General features: G+C 57.3%; 1 protein-coding gene across 7 annotated transcripts in view; it reads right to left on the bottom strand.

The window, feature by feature from the left end:
• Window positions 1–19174, bottom strand: part of PTPRF (protein tyrosine phosphatase receptor type F) — an 81860-nt gene that overhangs the window by 19081 nt on the left and 43605 nt on the right. For 4 of the 7 annotated variants that reach the window (XM_057500125.1, XM_036893206.2, XM_057500126.1 and 1 more), the window contains exons 8-14: window positions 10830–11099; window positions 8969–9550; window positions 8585–8721; window positions 8000–8144; window positions 4105–4410; window positions 3276–3469; window positions 56–173 (exon numbers count right to left, since the gene is read on the bottom strand). In XM_057500125.1, coding sequence (XP_057356108.1) covers window positions 56–173; window positions 3276–3469; window positions 4105–4410; window positions 8000–8144; window positions 8585–8721; window positions 8969–9550; window positions 10830–11099 — 1752 coding nt within the window. Of the gene's footprint in view, window positions 1–55; window positions 174–1502; window positions 1530–3275; window positions 3470–4104; window positions 4411–7999; window positions 8145–8584; window positions 8722–8968; window positions 9551–10829; window positions 11100–19174 lie in introns of all 7 variants that reach the window. The other 3 variants (XM_036893202.2, XM_036893205.2, XM_036893210.2) reach the window with 1 other exon arrangement.

Here is a 19174-nt window from a genome sequence, read left to right as displayed (position 1 = left end):
GACGCTGCCCTCCTTGCTGTCCCACCCTCTGCTCTGGCCCTGACCCTTCACTCACCTGCCCCAGTTGTCGTGACAATTTTGGGTTTGCTGCGGGCACCATCCCCCTTTGTGGTATAGGCGGCAACAGTAATGGAGTAGGTTGTCTCTGGGGTTAGGCCACTGATGGTGGTTTCCTAAGGGAGGAAGGACCCATTCCCATCACCAGAGAGCAAGAAGCCAGACCATGCCAGCCACCTCAGGACCTTAGCCAGTAACAAGTCCCCAGGGCCCACTGGTCCTGGGAGTGGGCCCTGTGCAATGCTGGACCCTGCTGGAGGCAGGGCAAACAGGTGGGATGTGTGCCCAGGAGGACCCCGCCCATCCTATCCCAGGAGCCGAGAGACTGGGGCAGACAGCTTGTTCTTCCTTTCAGACAAGAACAAAGGGCCATACCATGCAACCACTCCATTGTATTGTGAATGACACCTCATGAGGTCTGTGCACACAAGACACACAGGGCAGAGCCTTGCACGCACATAGCACATTGTATGGCTCTTGGCACACACATGCATGCAGCCTATAGCTCCTCCTGCACAAGAAAGTGGAGGACCACCTGAAGATATGGATGCACGCACGCACACACCCACAGAGCAAGGTAGAAGGGTGGGGCAATGTGCCACTCTGCAGGGCCAGGTCAAGACCCCATCTGACCCCCAACTAGGCTCTGTGAACACCTTACTGCCCTGCAATACCTCCTGAGACAGGGAGAACAGACAACAAGGAGAGGGAACCTCCACCCTGAGAAATGCGTTTCCTTATTTTCCCGAATGATTCCTCAGAAGTCAGCCAGGCCAGTTAACCCACCTTGGCAGGCCCTGCCCCTATGCCCATCTCTAGCCAAGGCCTCATTTCCAGACATGCAGAGAAATACCACAGGAGGCCAAGCCACGCCACACAGAAGGGACAGTAGGAAGAAGGGAGGGGACCACCGTGCAGTGGGAACAGAGCTGTCACCACCAACCCTGGTGTCCCTCCAGCTCTGAGGCTCAGGTGGGGACCACTGCAGCTGCCACCAACCCCTCAGAGGACCCCCTCCTACCCCAGCTGGAGGGTTGCCCAGGGCTGGGGCCCCACTACGCACCAATGCTGGAACCTAGCTCCCCAGACTTCCCTCCTAGCCTGGGCCCAGAAGCAGGTTATTTTTCACTCTAGGGATCAATAAGGCCTAATAATCAGGACAGAATTTAATTCCATCCATATCTGGCCAGTACAGGGGCCAGGCCCTGGTCGATCACGAACACTGGCCTGAAATTGTGGTTCAAACAGGTGAGAAGTAAGGATTAGAGGAAATGCCAATCGCTGTCCATCTCTGGGCCTGCGTCTAAATGCCAATTTTCTCTGGATGTGGCTGGCGCCCTGTGGATCTTGGCGGCTCAGGCTGGGAGGAGAGGCGGGGGAGGGGGAGTGTCCCATGAGCCCCATCTGACCCATGTCTTGCCCACACTCGCACACCTGCTACTTACATAGTCCTCGGACTCCTCTGGCCGCCACTGACCGCGGGAGAGGGAGAGAAAGGGAGATAGGATGTGAAGGACTCTGGCCCAGAGGGGGCCTGGCCCAGCAGGGCAGATGGGGGGTACTGGGCTTCTGAAATGCCCATGGAGGTAGCTCAGGGGACAGCTGGGCCCTGTGGCCAGGCTGGGGACCAGGCCCCACCTGCTCCCCTACTGGCTTGGAGCAGAATGACTCAGTCCCAAGGGGTTCCTAAGACCAGGACCTCCATCTTCCGCTGCTTTCCTGGAGCCCGGGCTCTTGTTTACCCCCAGTCACAGGGTGAGGCCACGAGGGTGATGTCCGCTCCTGAGGCCCAGCTCTCTCCAAACTATGTGGGACCAGAAGGGGACACCTGAGGCAGCCTCTCAGGAACCCCCCTGGCTGTGGCTATGCTGCTGGCCTCTGGGACGGGAGGGGCTGCAGGGAGCCCATTCCCGGGATGTTTCTGGATGGGTGTGTTGGGGAGGCTCCAGGAGGTGCCCTCAACATGCCGCAGGAATGCATGTGGGCATACATGCCTGCCTCCTCCACCCCCATTCTCTCAGCACTGGGGAGGCTGAGAGGGGGAAGGGGGCACCCCCTGGGTGAAAGGAATTTTGCTTTAGAGACCTGAGCCCAGCCAGGGGCATGAAGGGGTGTCTGTGCAGGTGAGTCCACCCCTAAGCACAGCGTGCAGATCATGGGGTATGTGATCCCAGACCAGGTAGGGGTGAAAAGCTGGATGGGGAGGCCATGTGAGTTCTGGAGGGAATATGGGCCCCTTCCCCCAGGGCTGGCTTAGTGTTGCCCCTGTGGATCTCCTCAAGGCTGATTCTGGATGGGGAGACCCTGAGAGCAGACCACACCAGGTGTTAGGAAGCGTGAGCAGAGTATTTTCGTAGGGAACTCACCACAGCCAGTTACAGCCCTTTTCCAGGAGCCCAGAGACCTGGCTTCTTATCCAAGCTTAGCCACCCACTTACTGGGAAATTCTGGACCACTCACACAACCTCCCAGTACCCTAGGTTCGTCATCTGAAGAGCAAACCAGTGTTCAGAATAACACAGAGACCTCAGGCCACACTCACGGGCAGAACCATCTTCCTCTGGGGAACAGACTTGCACAGAGAGAGATGTGGGGCTGGTTGGCAGGCTCAGACCTTGAGAGTAAATATCAGGGGCTGAGCCATTCTCCTGGGGGCCAGGCACAGAGCAACATTCCAGCTTGGCCATCCTCAGAAGGGCCAAGTTGGGGGAATGACAGGCCAGGAGTGCTCTCCCTGCCCCTGGCTGTGGGAGGAGTGGCTGCCCAGCCCAGTGCTGTCAAGGAAGAAGGCACATCTTGAAAGCCCGGCCTAACTTTTGGTGAACATGCTTCCTGCAAACCACCAAGGAGGGGCTAGGGAGGGGCTACAGCCTGGGCAGGGGTGACAATGGAGGCTTTGGTCTGCATGGACAGCCCCTCACTGCTGGTGCTGGCGGCTGAGCCACAGAGGCTGACTGCCAGGCTGGGACTGTCACCAGGGCAGACGTGCTGGCAGGGCCTGGGTTGGCACAGCTCAGGCAGACCCAAGACAGGGGAGGTGTTCCTGGAACCTGGCCCTAATCTTCTGGTCTCAGTGCCTCCTAAGCTTGATGCAACAGGCCATCTCAGTGTCACAGCCCCTCGGAAGACAGGCAGGGGAGGGGAGCAAACATGGGTTCCAAACAGGAGGTGGTGCTCGTCTGCCCACCCTTCCACCCTATCGTGTCCCTATGGCGCACCTGGGCCTCTGCCAGCATGACGTCCTGGATGATGGGTGGGCCACGAGGCTCACCATTCTCTAGACGCACATAGGTGACCTGGTACCCACGGATCTGGCCATGCTGCTTGCTGGGGACGGGCAGCTTCCAGGAGACATGCACGGCAGTGGAGTTCAGTGGCTCTACTTCCACTTTCCGTGGTGGTCCGCTTGGCACTGGGGACCAGAGAGAGAAGGAAGTCAGGCCTGGTGGCACGGACCCTGGCTCAGGTGGGCCCAGCACACTCCAGGGCCTGGCCTTTGCATCCAACTGCCCCAGGAAAGGCCAGATGGGATTTCCTTAAGATTGTCCCTGGAAAGAATAAGGAGGGTTCTTCTGCCTGGCACAAGGAAGAACCCAGCACCCTGCCTGTTGACCCCTCTGGCCCAGAGCTCTCTCACTTGGTGGGGTGGGGCAGAGATGAGGCACCAGTTCTTTGACCACCTCAAAGTCAACACAACCCATACTATCTCCTCCTGGGTCCTCACTTCACTGCAATAGCCAAGATGAATTGTAACTGATTCTAGTTTGACTGTCCCTTGCCCCAGTCTTCCCAGGCTCAACCTCCCAAATCTTAGGTGGGGCTGCTTTCTGTGCTTTAGCCTTGTACCGCTCCAGCTGACTTGGAGAGCCCCAAAGGCTGGGATTTGGGCATGGGCTAACCCATCAGCTACATATCCCCACTGTGGGCCATTAAGCTGCACCAGGAAGATGAGTCCTTCCAGGCCAGCAGGAGGCAAAGGCTTTGGGGTGCAAGGTGTCTGGAGGGGTGCCTCTAGTCCCCGATCCTCCCCTTGGTGCTGCCACCTACCATCTTCATCCGTGCGCACCAGCACTGGGCTGCTCTCCGGGCCGGGGCCCACGTCCGTGTGCGCCCGCACCCACACCCGGTACTCCGTCCACTTCTCCAGGCCCACCAGGTCCCAGCTGGAGTGCTCGCGGCTGATGCTGTCCACCACGTGCCGCCCTCGGTCCTCGCCGTCCACCGCCTCGTAGGCCACTGAGTACTGGGTGATAATGCCGTTGCGCCTGTCGGCCGGCGGTGGAACCCAACTTACCCGGACCGTGGTGGAACCCGCACTCACACACGTCACCTTCTGGGGAGGGGCAGAGGGGGCTGGGGAAGACAAATGAGGGGAAGCAGGCAGATGGAGGGTGGGGGTCACAGGCACAGCGCCTAGTCACAGAGGATGGGAAACTCACCCAGGCAGGCTATTCCCTGAGTGTAGGATGGCTTTCCCAAGGCCCCGCCTGGCAGGCTGCCATCTGCCTCCACATAGCCTGCTCCCTCATGACCCTTCATACACAGACACACACACGGCGTCTCCCACATCCAGCGCTCCAGCAGTGCTTCACACACACAAGGTCTCTCCCCCCCACACGCTGCCTCACACATCACACACAGCATCAGATACACACAGGCACAGGCCACACACGGAGAAGCTCTCCAGCTGCTGTGCCTGTAGCTAGCCCCATCTCGGGACAAGTGGCCCCAGTGGCTCTTTTGGTGCGAGGTTGCCCGTGTCTGTCTGGACAGGATCTCTGTGCCTGAGCTGCAGGTAACCAGAGACTAGAGAAAACCAAGGGCACCTGGAGAAAAAGTACTGACAGCAGCGCTCTCACTCAGCAGGTTCCTTGGGGTCAGGAGGCAGGTCTGTGCCCCTCCCCCGCCTTGTTCACAGTGACGTTTCCAGACCTTATTCCCACTGAGGACTCTGCTGCAACTGCATCGGCTTCCTTGCCATCTAAGTTCTGCCACCACCCCGTGCCCAGGTGACTCCACAAGCCCCCAGCCCCTCATCTCCAAGGCTCTCCCCCTCCCCCTGCATTGCTGTGGCCATGCCCTGGCTAATGTCACTGGGAATGGTGCTACCTCCCAAACTGTGGCCTCCAACATCACCTTGCAGACCCTCACCCCTTGTCCCAGCACAGCTGCTCAAGGTCCCCAGCCCTGTGCCTGCTCTTCACTCCTTGGGGACCTCCATCCATCGACTTACCATCCTTATCACCCTCAATACCTAGCTTAGACACTGAGGTTCACTCTTACCAGCATCCCAAAGTCCCTGGCCTCCTCCTCTTTCCCTGCTTCTTCCCAGCCCACTCCAAGCTCTGAATGGATCCAACTCCTCACCTTCCCCAGGGACGCACTGGGGCGGGCAGAGGAGAGCCACTTGTGGGCAGGCTGGCATCCTATGCACACACTCTGGGGACCTGGCCTGGGCCCTCCATGCTGCCTGCTGGTCCTGGCTCCCTGCCCAGCTCACTCTGCCACTTCACACAGAATGCTTCCACCTCCTCCACGCTCCCCAAACCCCCAGCTCCAGGCATCTGCTGCCTCTCAGCTCAAGACTGTCTTCTACTTTGCCGAGAAATCTGAAGCTGCCTAACCCATCACCTACTGCTCCCAAACCCACCAAACGACCTGCAGTTGCACCAACTCTCTCCTTTCTTCCCATGAGAAGGCAAGGGTGCCCTCCTGCCCACGGCCAATCTCTCCCATCACCTGTGCTCTTCCTCCCCACCCCCACCTCCTGAGCCTCCAATATCCTCTTGCCCGTATTTACTACTTCCACCTATTGACTAATTCCCAATGGCATTTAAATATGCTCAAGATTTTCCCATCCTAAAAGATCTCATCCTCAGCCTCACAGCGCCCTCCCAGTGGTCCCCTCCCTCCCATTCAACTTCTGACATGGGAGCTCTTGGTCCCTACTTCCTTGCCTCCCATGAATGCCTGGAGGAACTCCAATTGGCTTCAGTCCCTCATGCCACCAAAAGTTGCCCAGGCCGAGCCCACCAGGTTACAAGGCCCAGTGGTCACTTCATACTCCTCTGGCCCTGGCCACTCAGCAGCAGCATCTAGTCCACTTCTTGAAACTTTCTTCTTCCGACCTCCAAGACATTGCCCTCCCCTGGATTTCCTCCCAGCTCTGGTCCTCTTTCCTAGGGTCCTCCACCCCCCAGCTCAGGCCCTGGGTTCCAGCAGCCTGCTAAGCATCCATTTGGACAGCACACGGCATCTGGAGCTTAGGTGCCTGCTTCTGTACCATTTCCCATCCAGGGAGAGGCACCACTTCCTTCCCAGGTCCACACACCAGAAACACAGGATGCATGCACCCAACCCTTCCCTCTCCCTCAGCCTGCCTCCCTGCCATAACCCCAGTCCTGGCCAGTCACCATCACATCCACCACCACCTCATCTGAGCTGCCATCTTCTGCCTAGACTGCTACACAGCCTCCCACCTGGTCTCTGGCAGACCGTCCCATGCCTTCTCACACAGCAGCCAGTCATCCTGCCCATCTGCCCTGTCCCTGAGGGCTGGTGGCTGTTCCAGCCACACTGACCTGCTGCTCATCCAAGCTGCTGCTTGCTGTCTGGCTGCACGACCAAGCACTGTCCTGCTACAGGGCCTTTGCACTTGCTGAGCCACTGCCTCAGGCCTCTGTGTTCCCCAAGGAAGCCCTCCTTGACCACTCAGGTCAGATGAGGTTCCCGTGCCATCATCTCTGCACCGTCTGTCTCCTCCACAGCACCTTGCCCACATGTAATTAAATGTTTATTTGGGTAACTGCCGGTTTAACATTTGTGTGTTCCACTAGACTAGGATCCCCACAGGGCATGTCACGGTCATGCTGCCAGCCCTACACCATGCATGTGCCGCCAGCAGGAGCACAGCAGATGCCTGTAGAATATCAGGCCTCGTGTGGCCTCCTGAAGTCACTGGTACATTTGCACAGTCCCATGTTGCACAAACACTGTGTTTAAGGTCATCACATACACTATATGTCAGGGTCACAGTCCCATCCAGCCACATATCCACAGCCCCATTATCACACAGAGCCTCATGGACAGAGGCCCACTACGGCTGCATGGCCAGATAGCCCATGGTCTCAGGGTCTATCATCAGGAGAGCTGCAGACCATAGACTGGGTCATAGGTCAGCCACCCAGAGACACACTCACTGGGTCCCAATCCTAAGAGCAGCCCTACAGACTCAGTCCTAGGGCTATATCAGCGACTCACTGACACACACACACAGGTGCTTCCTGGCTAGGTAGTCACACATGGTCACACACACATTCATAGCAGCAGTCTCACACATGCAGCAGAACAGCAAGATATTATGCCATGAAGTTGTCATATAAACGGCCTTGCAGATGGTCTCACACACAAGGTGGGCCTGTGGATATACTTGGTCACATTCTCACAGAGGTGTCCCCGTGTGCAGTTGCTCAGCGTGATTACACAGCTCACAGGATCTTCTCATGGTGGGGGACATGAGGCAGGGAATACGGTGACGGGGAAGATGAAATGTGGGATGCAGGGAGGGAGGATGCCTGCCAAAGCAGGTCTGGACATGGCCAGTGTGGCGATCCTGCCTCTGAGGAGGCCCAATCAGCTATGCGACCAGTGCAGAGGGGAGTGGAGGAAGAAGATGAGTCACAGACACAGAACTTACCTGGGTGGGGTGGGGGGGATGGGGGACGGAGGGGCAAGAGTCAGGCAGGGAGCAGTGAGGGCAACAGCCGCCTGGACACAGACTATTGGGCACTTACCTGTCCCTCTCTCGAGGTCCAGACCCAGAGCCCAGACCAGAGTCCAGCCTGGTCAAAGGGGAAGTGTGTGTGTGCATGTGTGTGTGCGCGTGAGAGCGCATGTGTGTCCCAGCCCAACTGAGGTAGGAAGTAGCCTCAAAGACACTTACTGGACTGCGCTGTGCGGGCCTCAATGGTGGGGGTGAAGACACCCACCCCCATCTCGGAGCGGGCGGCCAGCTGGAAGCGGTACAGTGTGTCGGGCTTCAGGTCCTCTAGGGTGTAGGAGGAGGTGGGGTCGAAGGTCGCCTTGTGCTGGAAGAGCAGGAAGCACTCACTGACTGCGCTGACCTCAAAGATCACTGAGAGGCTGTCCCCTAACACAGGCTGTGGCTGAGCCCGCTGGCCCCATGGTAGCTCCAAGGCTGGCTCCAGGCTGCATGGCCACCTGGACGACACAAGGGACTCAAGTCCCAGTGCACACGACAGGCGCCTCACAGACCAAACTGCCATGGGACACCTGGGCCCTAGGCCCCAGGGCGAGCCACAGAGCCTAGAAGACCCAAGGACAAACCTTGGGACTTTGCCCCCAGCAAAGGGGTGAAAAGGTCTACAGACCACAGAGGCCACATGAGCCACAGAGCTCCAAGAAGGAACCCAGGGACTGTGCCCAAATGACCACAAATCAAGAAAGCCTGCCTGGGTGAGCCCACCAGAGACCCTCCCCCCTTCTTCTGTCCCTGCCAGGCACTCACTTGCTGGCCGTCATCCTCTGCTGCCCAGTACACCAGCTCATACTTGATAATCCGCTCCTGCGGGGGCAGCAGCCATGAGAGCTGGATCCTGGTGTCTGACTCAGCCTCGGCCTGGAAATCTGCTGGCTGGGCAGGCACTGCAACACCCCACATCAGGCGCCATCAGCCTCACCAATTCCCCTTTGGGACAGGGACACCCAGGGAAGGAAGCAGGAGAGACACCCCACACTCCTGTCCTGCATCCCAAGTGACCACATGTGTCAGAATACATCCTCCCAGAGCCCCCAGCTTCCAGGGTCTGCCACACCCTTGCCCACGCTTCCTGCCCTCTGCCCCCCACCAGCTGTGCCATGGCTGACCAGCCAGCACACTGCCTATACCTACCTCCCTGCTGTGTCTTGACCTGGATGGTGGGGCTGGGTGGGCCGTCACCCACGGCAGTGAAGGCCAATACACGCAGGCTGTAGGTGATGCCAGGTAGCAGGCTGCCCACGGTGGTGAGGAGCCCCGCGTCTGTGTTGTGCTTGTGCCAAGAGCTCAGGGGGCGGCGTGAGTCAGGAGTATAGTAGACACGGTAGCCACGCACCAGGCCGTTGGGTTCCTCAGGAGGCTCCCACTGCACCAGCATGGTGCTGGCACTCAGCATGCGTGCTTGCACCCGGCGTGGCGGACTAGAGGGCGCCTGCTCCCCTGTGCGCGCCCGCACTGCCTCACTAGGCGGCCCCCGCCCAATGCTGTTTACTGCCAGCACACGGAAAGCATACTCTGAGAAAGGGCTAAGGCCGCCAATGCTGTAGCGGGTGGTGGCCACGCCATCCACCTCCTGGAACGCGCCCTCTGTGCCTGCCGCATGGTACTGGATGCCATAGTAGGACACAGGCTCTGAGTTCCCAGAGTCCCAGGTCAGGGTGACACTAGTGGCAGTAGTCTCTGTCACAACAAGGTCAATTGGAGGCTTCGGCAGAGCTGGGGACAAAATGGAAGGCTCATGACCCCAGGAGCCAACACTGCCCTTGTGGTCATCCGTCCGGAGTGTGGCCAACCCTACAGCTCACCTTGAAGAATGGCCTGGAAGGCTCACGGTGGCCTCTGAGGGTACCTAGTGGGGGATGGTGACCAGGCCTATCAGTTCCCCGTGGGGCTCTGGGTCATCTAGTGTCCATTCACGACCTTTGTAGAACTTACTGGAGCCTCACCTAACAGACCCAGAGCTGAAATGGCCTGCCCAGGTCCCATGCAGATAGAAAGCCCACAGGCTGGGTGGTGGAGATCTGCCTCTGCGGCTCACCTGCCTACACTCACCTGTTGGCGAGTATGTGGAACAGGCTGGAGAGAGGGAGGCTAATTCGTAGGGGAAGGGCCCTGGGTTTTAGAAAAAGTAATGGAGCCAACAGCCCCACAGACCCTGTGGCTTGGCTCAACCTGAAGGTGAAGCCCCAGGTCCACAGCCACTCATTCAACAAATAATTATCAAGTGCAAGTGTGCTGAGATGCAGAAAAATCCAGGGAATCTCCTCAGAAGGGGTGATAGGGGAAAAGCCTCCCAGACCTTAGACCTGGCGCATGAGATGGCACTCGTGATGGCAAGGGCTGGGCAAGGGACACAGCCAAACAGAAATGTCAGTATGGCCAGTATATAGTGGGCAAGGGAGGCTGCAGGGCAGACCCTCGTCTTTATCCTGGAAGCAACGGGAAGCCACCAGAAAGTGTTTCTCCTTTTCTTAAGAGAGGACTTTGACCTGACTTTCCATTTTAAAAAGGTCCCTCCCGAGCTGCAGAATGGAGGATGGGTCAGAGGGAGGTGAGAGTGGACGTAGGAGGCCTGGGGGCATCTATATATGTGTGCCAGTCTCAGGGCTCCAGCAGGGGCCAGTCTCCTTTGCTACTATTTCACCACATCCTTCTTGCTGGGAGGCTGTTAAACCCCAGGGTCTGGTGCTAAGTAGTGGCTAGGGGGGTGCACTGTGCAATCAGATGGCCCAGGGCTCAGTCCCCTCACCTATAAAATAGCAATAATGAGCATATTTACCCAGGGCAACACTGAAACTGAACAGTGTTTGACCCCCAGGAACACAGTACCAGTTAGCCATTATTAAGATTATTAACGACAGAAACCCCTCCCTTCACTACTGAGGGCTAGGAGGACCCCAGAGCCTGGGCACCCAGGAGAGAACTACCACCCATCTGGTCACCCTCTGAGACAGGGCAGGGCTCAGTCAGAGGGAGGCATGCCTACGGCACTCACCTTTCACTGTGACCTGGGCCATGGCCTCAATCATGCCTAGTGAGGAGATGGCCACACAGGTGTAGTTGGCGGAGCGCACAACATTGCTGAGCTCCAGCACGTTGCGGCCGACTGGCATTTCATCCTCCTTGGTAAGCTCCTCAGCCCCCATCATCCATTTCACATAGGGCATGGGTGCACCCACAGCGACGCAAGTCAGGTTCACACTGCCGCCTGGCATCACCTCCTGGCTGCTGGGAGGGATGGAGAAACGAGGAGCCACGCGGCGCACTGTGGGAGGAGGGAGAGAGGCACTCACAGGCCGGGCAGGATGTGCGGGAGGATGGAAGGGCAGGGGCCCCTCATCCAGGAAGCCCCTTCTGACAGAGCCAAACCCACCTCGAGACAGGAGGGGTGGGGTTCCTGGGCCCCAGCTTATCACCTCCCGACCCACTGGTGGGCTCTAAGAGTAGCCCCCACACGCAGGGACTGTCTGGAACATAAGAGATTCTGCAACCAAGCTCCCATTTTACAGCCTAGGAAACTGAGGCCCCGAAAAGTCCTCTCTGCCTTAGGTCCCAGGGACTTGGTGCAAGATCCAGGACTTATTGTCTATACTCCAGGCCTAGTCAGGCCACATCCGAGGTCATCTTACAGTGCCTGCCCTTCCCTGCTCCTGACCCCTCTCTACAGGTCTCCAGAGGGGCTAGCTGGGGCACCAGTGAGTGAAGTCCAACACCCCAGGGTGAAAGGTCCCCAGAGCATGGCTGGGCAGGGCAGAGGGTTGGTCTAGGAGTGACACGGCCACCATCTTGGGAGTTACTGCCTCCACCTTCAGGCCTATGACCCAAAGGGAAGAAATGAGGACACTGGTATGACCACCTGCTGGGCCCTTAGCCATGCTCAAGGCACAGTCTGGGAACCCAAGAGGAGGGGCTGCCCCTCAGGAGGAGCTGGGTACGGGCAAGGGTTGGGGCGGGCCAGGGATGCGGTCCGCGGGCAGGATGGGCATGACAATGGCAGTAACATGATGAGGGCGCCGAACAGATGGCTTTGCGCGCCAATGAACTAGGGTCTCAAGGGAAAAGGTCGCTGTATCTGCTACAGCCTCTGGCCTTGGGCTCCCCAGGTCAGAAGGTGTTCTGAACTTCTCAGTCCAAGGTGCAGCCTGGAAGTCCCCACTCCACAAAGTTGCAAGCTTGGCATGGACTTTGGGAACATGCAGAGGAAGGGAAATCAGGCAGACCTAGCCATGGGCAGGCATGCTAGGCATGCAGATGGGTCATGCAGAAGGAGGGCAGGGGCTGGGGTGTGTCCTTTGGGGACACCCCTACAGATAGGGCAGGAGAAGGCAGGGGGCAAGGCAGGCCAGAGGGCTCCATTGAGAGGGTGGGGTTCCAAGGACCCTTGCTGGGGAGCCTGGACATGCCAAAGTCCGATGACGTCACATCAGGAGCAGTTTCACTAGTTTCCAGACTGCTTCTTGCACAGCCCCACACCACAGAATGAGAGCTGGAAGCAACTGCAGACCACCTGGTCCAACCTCTGAGCTCAGTGCACACCTGTCAAGCTGAGGCCCAGACGCTGGACATCTGGCAAATCACCAAGTCTTGCTAATGCACTGCCTAAAACACCTTCCAAACTCACTAATTTCTCTCCAGATCCAGTGCCAACAGCCACCACCAAAGTTGAAGCCACCAGCATCCTTCCCCAGATCACTACATGAGGCTCTTCATTGTTCCTCCTGCCTTGTCGACCTCTAGCCCTCACTCCCGTAACTAACCCTCCTCAAACAGCTAGAGCAAATCTGCTCACATCACTTCCCTATAGAGACTCCTGCATGGTTCTCCAACCACTTCTCTGCCCCATCTTCCTCGGCCCCTGCCTCAACCCTGTCCACACCACCTCCAGACAGAAACAAAAATTGGCATATCTCAGGCAAGCTGGGCATGGCTGGCATCATGGACTGGGCCTATCTCCCTGTTTCAGGCTCACTAGGGATCTCAGCGTGTCTTGTGGGCATCTAGCTAGTATTCTGCCTTCTACAATTGGCACCTGCATTTTCTTTAGGGAACCACTTCTTCCCCCATTACTACATTGGGCATGTGATCTTGTATAACAAGGTACAGCCTTTGGACTTCTGGTAAAAACTACTAGAAGAGTGATACTCCGCTACTGAAATGGCTAACTTTAGAGGGCCCAGGGACCACCGTTCAAACATATGAGAGAAGCTGCTTAAGAAGAAGTCACCTGAGGAGAGCAAAGCTGAGAGACAAAGACAAATGCCTGATGCAAACTACTGAAATGCCCTGCCCAATGCCAATCTACTTCCACATTTTTTTAGTTTGCTAAGACAAGAGTTTCCTTGTTTTCTTAGGCTGATCCAAGTGCGCTTCTGTCACTTGTCCTAAAGGTGGGAGTCCACACTGGATGGTGACAGCACATCATAGGTAACGAGCAGGTCTGTGTGGATGAGAACAGGTCGATCCTGGAGCACGGCTGCCAAGAGGAAGCTATGGCAAAGAGCCTCCTCTGGGTTCTCCCCACAAACAGCACAGGGGTGAGACCAGGGGCATGGGCAGAAGCACTGCCCAGCTGGTGGTGCAGGCATTCCTGGGGCTCTGGAGCAGGGCCTTGGAGGCAGGCCATGGGAGGAGAGGCACAGGCAGGCAGGTCTGTATGCACACCAGGCCCAGGCCTGCCGGTGAAGGGAGGGGTCAGCACAGCCCCAGCTGGAACAGAAAGGCCCAGGGGGGCAGCCTTAACTGACCAAGTCTCTCCTCCCCTCTCAAGCCAGTGGCTGCCCCATCTCTTCCTCATTCACGGGAATGGGTTTGGGGAAGGGAAACCACTCTTGAGCACCTACTATGTGCTGGAGGTTTCCATGCTGTAGATGCCATCACCTCCTAATTACAAAGAAGGGACCTGACAACTGACACTTTGAGTGATGCCTGTGTTTACATATGTACCAGGAGTAGGCCTGTTCGATGGAAAGCCCATGCCTTCTTGAAAAGGACATCTGGAAGGCTCCAGAGGAAAGCTTCTGGAGCTTCTCGGCTTCTGGGTTAGCCAAGGCTGCGAGAAGATACTCTCCAGTTGGCATGAGGATGGGACTTGGAGAGTCTGTACAGAAAGCTGACTGGTCTTTAACCCAAATAGTCTCTGGAGGACAAGATCCTCTATTCCACTGTCAGGAAATGCAGGCTCTTCAGGAACTAATATTGAAAATAGTTTTGTTTTTTTAATTTTTTATTTCTCCCCTTCTGTAAGTTCTATGGGAGAACTCCAGCGGCCAAGGATGAGTTTGAGAGGGCAGACGTGACACTTAGGATCACCCCCAGCACCAGGCAAGGGCCTCAAGCCCAGACTGTGGGGTGCGCTGCCCGTGGCACTTCCACAAACCCCAGGTTTCAGCCACAGACACGGAGTTCTGCAGTGAGGTTTCTTGCAGCTCACTCATCTTCCCCACAGTGCAAGGGAGGTTGGGGCACGCCTATGGGGGGCAGGTGGGGCAAGGGAGCTGAGGCAATCTCGGGTATCCCGGGTGCCAGCAGGGCTACATCCTGGGCCTGCCTGGACAGCCACCCCCTTTCCAACACCAGGGGTGGCTGGTACCTCCCTGTGGCAGCACCTCCGTCCCCATTCCTCCTGCGGTCACAGACACAAGGCCTTCAAAAAGGGCAGAGCTCGCCCTGGACTCAGTCTACTGACAGAGCAACAGCAGGCCAGGTTAAAGCCAGAGCCAGAAAAAATGCACTTAGGGTCTAATCTTGTGCTCCAACAATGCCTCTCTATTACCGTTGCCTGTGCATCCTTGCTGCTGACATTTTATAGACAATTTTCAAAACAGGGCTCTGCCATTTCTGGATTATATGTCGGCTGTAACTTTTAAGTCTAATTATTTGCACTGACAACCCCCTATAATAGGGCAGTGTGGCGCCCGAAGGCATCAGCATTCAGTGGAGTGACGGCCTAATCGCAGGGGAGGCAGCCCTGCAATCTGCATTCACTCTCGGAAATTCTCTGATGAAAATAACACAACATTAAGGAGGGGTTAGGGGCAGGATCCACTGTATCAAGATAAAATAACTCTTTAATAAATAACCTTGTGGCTGCCGCAGAGCAGTAATTAAATGCCAGCGCACTAGCACAGTTTTAAGTAAAGCTGGAAAAACGTAAGATGTAATTATCAGCGCCAAACAAATTACCAGCCCGGCAAATCCCCCTGGAATATTTAGAAACTCATTTCTGCCTTCCCGTTAAATATTTGTGTACGTGCTTATTTTTGGTGGGACCATGGATGAATAAGAGGAGAAGGGACAAGGGACCAGGAGGGTGGGGGAAGGGGCGTCGTGGGAGGTGGCTGCAGGCTCGGCTGTCTCTGCTGAGGACTGTTTTCTGAATGCGCCCTAGATCTGCCCCGTCAGCAAAACAGTGTAACCAAAATGCCCCAGCGCTCAGGAGTGTATCTGGAGGGATGCTGTGGGCTACTATGTGAGCCGAGGCTGCAGCCCTCCCCTCGACTGGCTCAACTCTCCCTCATGGAGGAAACTCAAGCCAAGGAGATGATGCAGGGGGGACTGGGTGGCCTGGGTCTGCTTCCTGGCATCTGGTCCAAAGCCCAGAGAACAGGTGAGCCTCCTCTGGGCCACTCAGACCATGTGACACAAGAAAGACTGCTAGCCCCTGCTGTGGCTTCAGGATTGGGGGTAGGGGTCTGGCCCTTTGTGGGGCTGAGAGGAGCTCCATGTGAAAATACTCCGGATATGCTGGAGCGGAGTGTTCAGGAGGTCCTTCCCAACCTGTGGTTGGGCCGGGCTCTTCTGGGCTCCCACGTGTGGCTCACTCATTGCAACTGACCATTCAGTCCGATGTGAGCTGGGTCTGAATGCCCAGCATCCAGCACAGGGCTGAGGAAATGTGAGCTGGCTGGGGTGCTTAGGCAGAGAGGCCTGGGGCAGGTGTGAAGATCTTTATTTGGATCTGGTGGGAGAGGGAAAAGACAAGAGCATAGGAGACTTCCTCAGTAAGCTAAGATGATGCCACCTGCCCTGTGTCAGACACCACGAGGCAGACTGGGGCTGGCTGCCCCATTAAGCCTTAGTGGGGAGCTCAAGGTCAGGGCAGACCCTGCAGGTCTTTCGTCCTGTGTTGCAGGACCATGAGGGGTAAGCTCATTCTAGATTAGCTTTTTCCCTCCACCTTCCCAGTGGTTTCTTCAGCTGAGCTTGGGCAAACATGGAGTTTAGGTGAGTGGGGGTTTGTAGAAGGCCCCACAGGTACACACAAAGCACTAGAGGTCTTAAGAGCTCCCTGCAACCACCCGAGTGCCACCTAGAACAGAGAGCTGGCCTGGCCCGGGCACATAGGTAGGGTGCAGTTGTGTGCCATGCACCATGCATGCCCAACCACCCCAAAAGGGCAGCCCAGCTAAAGGGACATGCAGGCACAAGATGCATCGGTGATCCAAGCCACAGAAACATGCATGGCAGTGGGCCCTGCCCACCCACCCCTGGTCCTGCCCGCCTGCTGGCCCAAACAACACAGGGCAGAGCCCAACTGGTGGGCAGGTATGGCTGGAGCGAGCCCAAGGGACCTGACCGAGCCCGCTGGTCCCTACTGACAGGAGCATCCCATCGATTGGTGAACTGTAGATGGATAAGAAGTGAAAAGGACCAACCTTCTCGCTGATCTGAGAGATGAGAGTTTGGGTTGATGGCAGAGTGCGATGAGGATGAGGAGGGAATAAAAAAAAAGACAAGGAGAAACACAGAGAGAGTAAAAACAGGCCAACCTTCATCTGCCCACACAGCACAGAAACGAGACAAGACTCTGTGTCCTGCGCACACGCACGTGCACACACAGGTGCACGTGGACCACGCCGCTCACAAAAGACTCAGGACTCATGGACGACATGGTGGACAGAGCTGGGTCCTGCTGGCAGGTGCCAGGATGCCAAGGACGGGACAGGGAAGGGGAGAAGCGGGGCACAGGCAGGTCCCCATGCCTCATACACACCCCATGGCTCGGACGGACCCAGTGAGCTAGGCTCTGGGGTCGGGGCCCACCCAGCCCACAAACCCACCAAGGCACATGGGCTGCTGGGATCCCACCACCTGGAGGAGGCCCCACACTGACAGCATTACAGCGTGAGGAGCAGGTCTGCGCGCCTGTGGGGAGAAAGGCCATGGAGACATTGCCCATTCAGGGACAGCTGTGGCCCAGAGGTCAGCTCCCTGCAGAGAAGGGAAGGCTGGGGACAGGGAGGCCAGGCTCTGTGGAGGGTGGGGCCCCACCCTGGCGGCTGTGTGTCCTGAGAGTAGGAGAGAGACGCTGTGGATGGAAGGAGAGAGTGAGTCACTCAGGGAGGGAGTCAGATGATGACGACGAGAGGCTGGTCCACCCAGCACGCCCAGGCCTGCTAGACTGTGGGTGGATCTGCAGACAGCTGTGAGCAAAGTCAGAAGTGACTACACGACGTGCCTCCGACAGCACTGTCCTGACAGGTGGCAGTGACAGCAGCTACTGACTGCCAAGCACTGGTGTGCGTGGCACCACACTGGGAGCTTTACATGCACTGTCCCACTAAACGCAGCAATTACAGGGTCTCAGAGAAATAGTGGGAGCCTGAGATTCTGGGGGACAGAGGAGGGATGTGAGGTAGACACTGAAGCCATATCTGAGGAGGACTTGGGCCCAGGGGACATGGCGGGAGTGGAGAGTCAGAGACGGATGGAGGTGTATGCCAGTAGCCCACCCACCCAGAGTAGTTCTCAAGTGGGGGGATTCTCCCAGGTAACACTGGGCAAGGTGTGGAGATATTCTGGGCTGTCATGATGGGGGGGTGCTTCTGGCATCCAGTGGGCCAGGAGTGCTGCTAAATATCCTACAGCCAGATAGCACAGGACAGCCCTCCACAACTAAGAATGATCTGGCCCCAAATATCAACGGTGCTCAGGTTGAGAAACTGGGCTTACAGTCTACACCGACCCGGATGCTGAGGCTTCTGGCTGTTGGAGCCCAAGGGCCTCGAGGGTAACAGGTGCCTGCTTTGGAAGAAAGCCTCGCAGCCACTCTGCTAGGAGGCAGGCAGGCACAGGGCAGCAGGCAGGCAGGCTTTGGGGGTTTTCCCTGTGGGAGGCCCACCCAGAAGCAGGGTTCAGGATACAGAGCTGGTGGCCAGCACAGCTGAGGCTCTCCCAGAGGAGCTGGGGATGGCGAGCACTCAGCGGGGTGCGGACCCAGGGGTAAGGGTCCCGGGAACAGGGCTTTCCGGGTACCTTCAAGCCCAGTCAGTAAGGCTAGCTGTGAGCCTGTAGAGCAAGCTGCTCTTGGCCAAGCAGGGCAGGTGCAGGTCCAGGTTCAGGTGGGGCCTGGGTGTGATACAAGTCCTAGGGACAGAGACTTAGGAACGGCCCAGACATCAGGGCCCCAGAACACATGTGTGTGACAGTGAGAGACAAGTGAAGCCAGGTCAGGACAGTCTGTCTTAGGGTCCCTGGCCTGTGGGGCTAGAATTAAAGGAACCCCCACATTCCCTGCCCAAAAGGCCTGGCCATGAGCCGGGAAAGTGATTCAGGAAGATCTGGTGGGGGTGGGGGATAGGCCATGGCAGGAGAAGTCAGGGTTCTTTCTGGCCCACCCTGGGTGGACATGGGGGACTCATGGGGCTGCAGGTGAGAGCTCTCTGGTCAGTGCCTAAGCAGCCAGCTCTAGCAGCTGAGCTCAGCTCATCTCCAGAGACCCACTGCCCCGCCTTGGGGACAGGGCCAGAGTGATGTGGTGACTTTGGGGAATGTCGCCCAGTCAAGATGACGATGCAGGTCCATACACCTTGGGTCTGGGCCTTCTTCCACTCGGTACAGACACTTGTAGCTGTGCCCCAGGAAGTGTGTCCACATGACCGCACGCATAAAGCTTGCGTGGGATGCATGGTGGCTCTGCCGGGCCTCTTCTCTCCCTACTGCAGCCACATGCAGCAAAAGGCCTTCCTGTGGAGGCCCAGGACCTCCTCTCTCTTGACCCTGTGATCTTTTGGAAGAACTGCTCTGTCAGGACCACACAGTATTTAAGATGGTCCAATTGGGAGGAGGCAGGTCTTTGAGAAGGGTCATTCCAGTTGATCCTCTAGAAGAGGGGACTCATCAGGACCCCTGTGTGCCCATCTGCAGCTCTGGAGCAGTGTCAGCGGAAGGCTGTGTTGTTTACAGTTCCACGCATCCTGGCTGTCTGGGTGGCTGCTGGGCTCCTGGCCTCCCTACCCTGATGTACCTACCCACTGAGGTGAGCATGGACAAGCAGGACACCTGACGAGGGGTCCCCCAAGGACCTCCCATTCCATACTGCCTGACTCTTAAGGAAGCATT

The sequence above is a fragment of the Manis pentadactyla genome, chromosome 4, assembly GCF_030020395.1.
Source record: "Manis pentadactyla isolate mManPen7 chromosome 4, mManPen7.hap1, whole genome shotgun sequence".
NCBI lineage: Eukaryota > Metazoa > Chordata > Mammalia > Pholidota > Manidae > Manis > Manis pentadactyla.
Note: the sequence above shows the minus strand (reverse complement) of the source record. Positions and strands in the feature narration are given on the sequence as shown.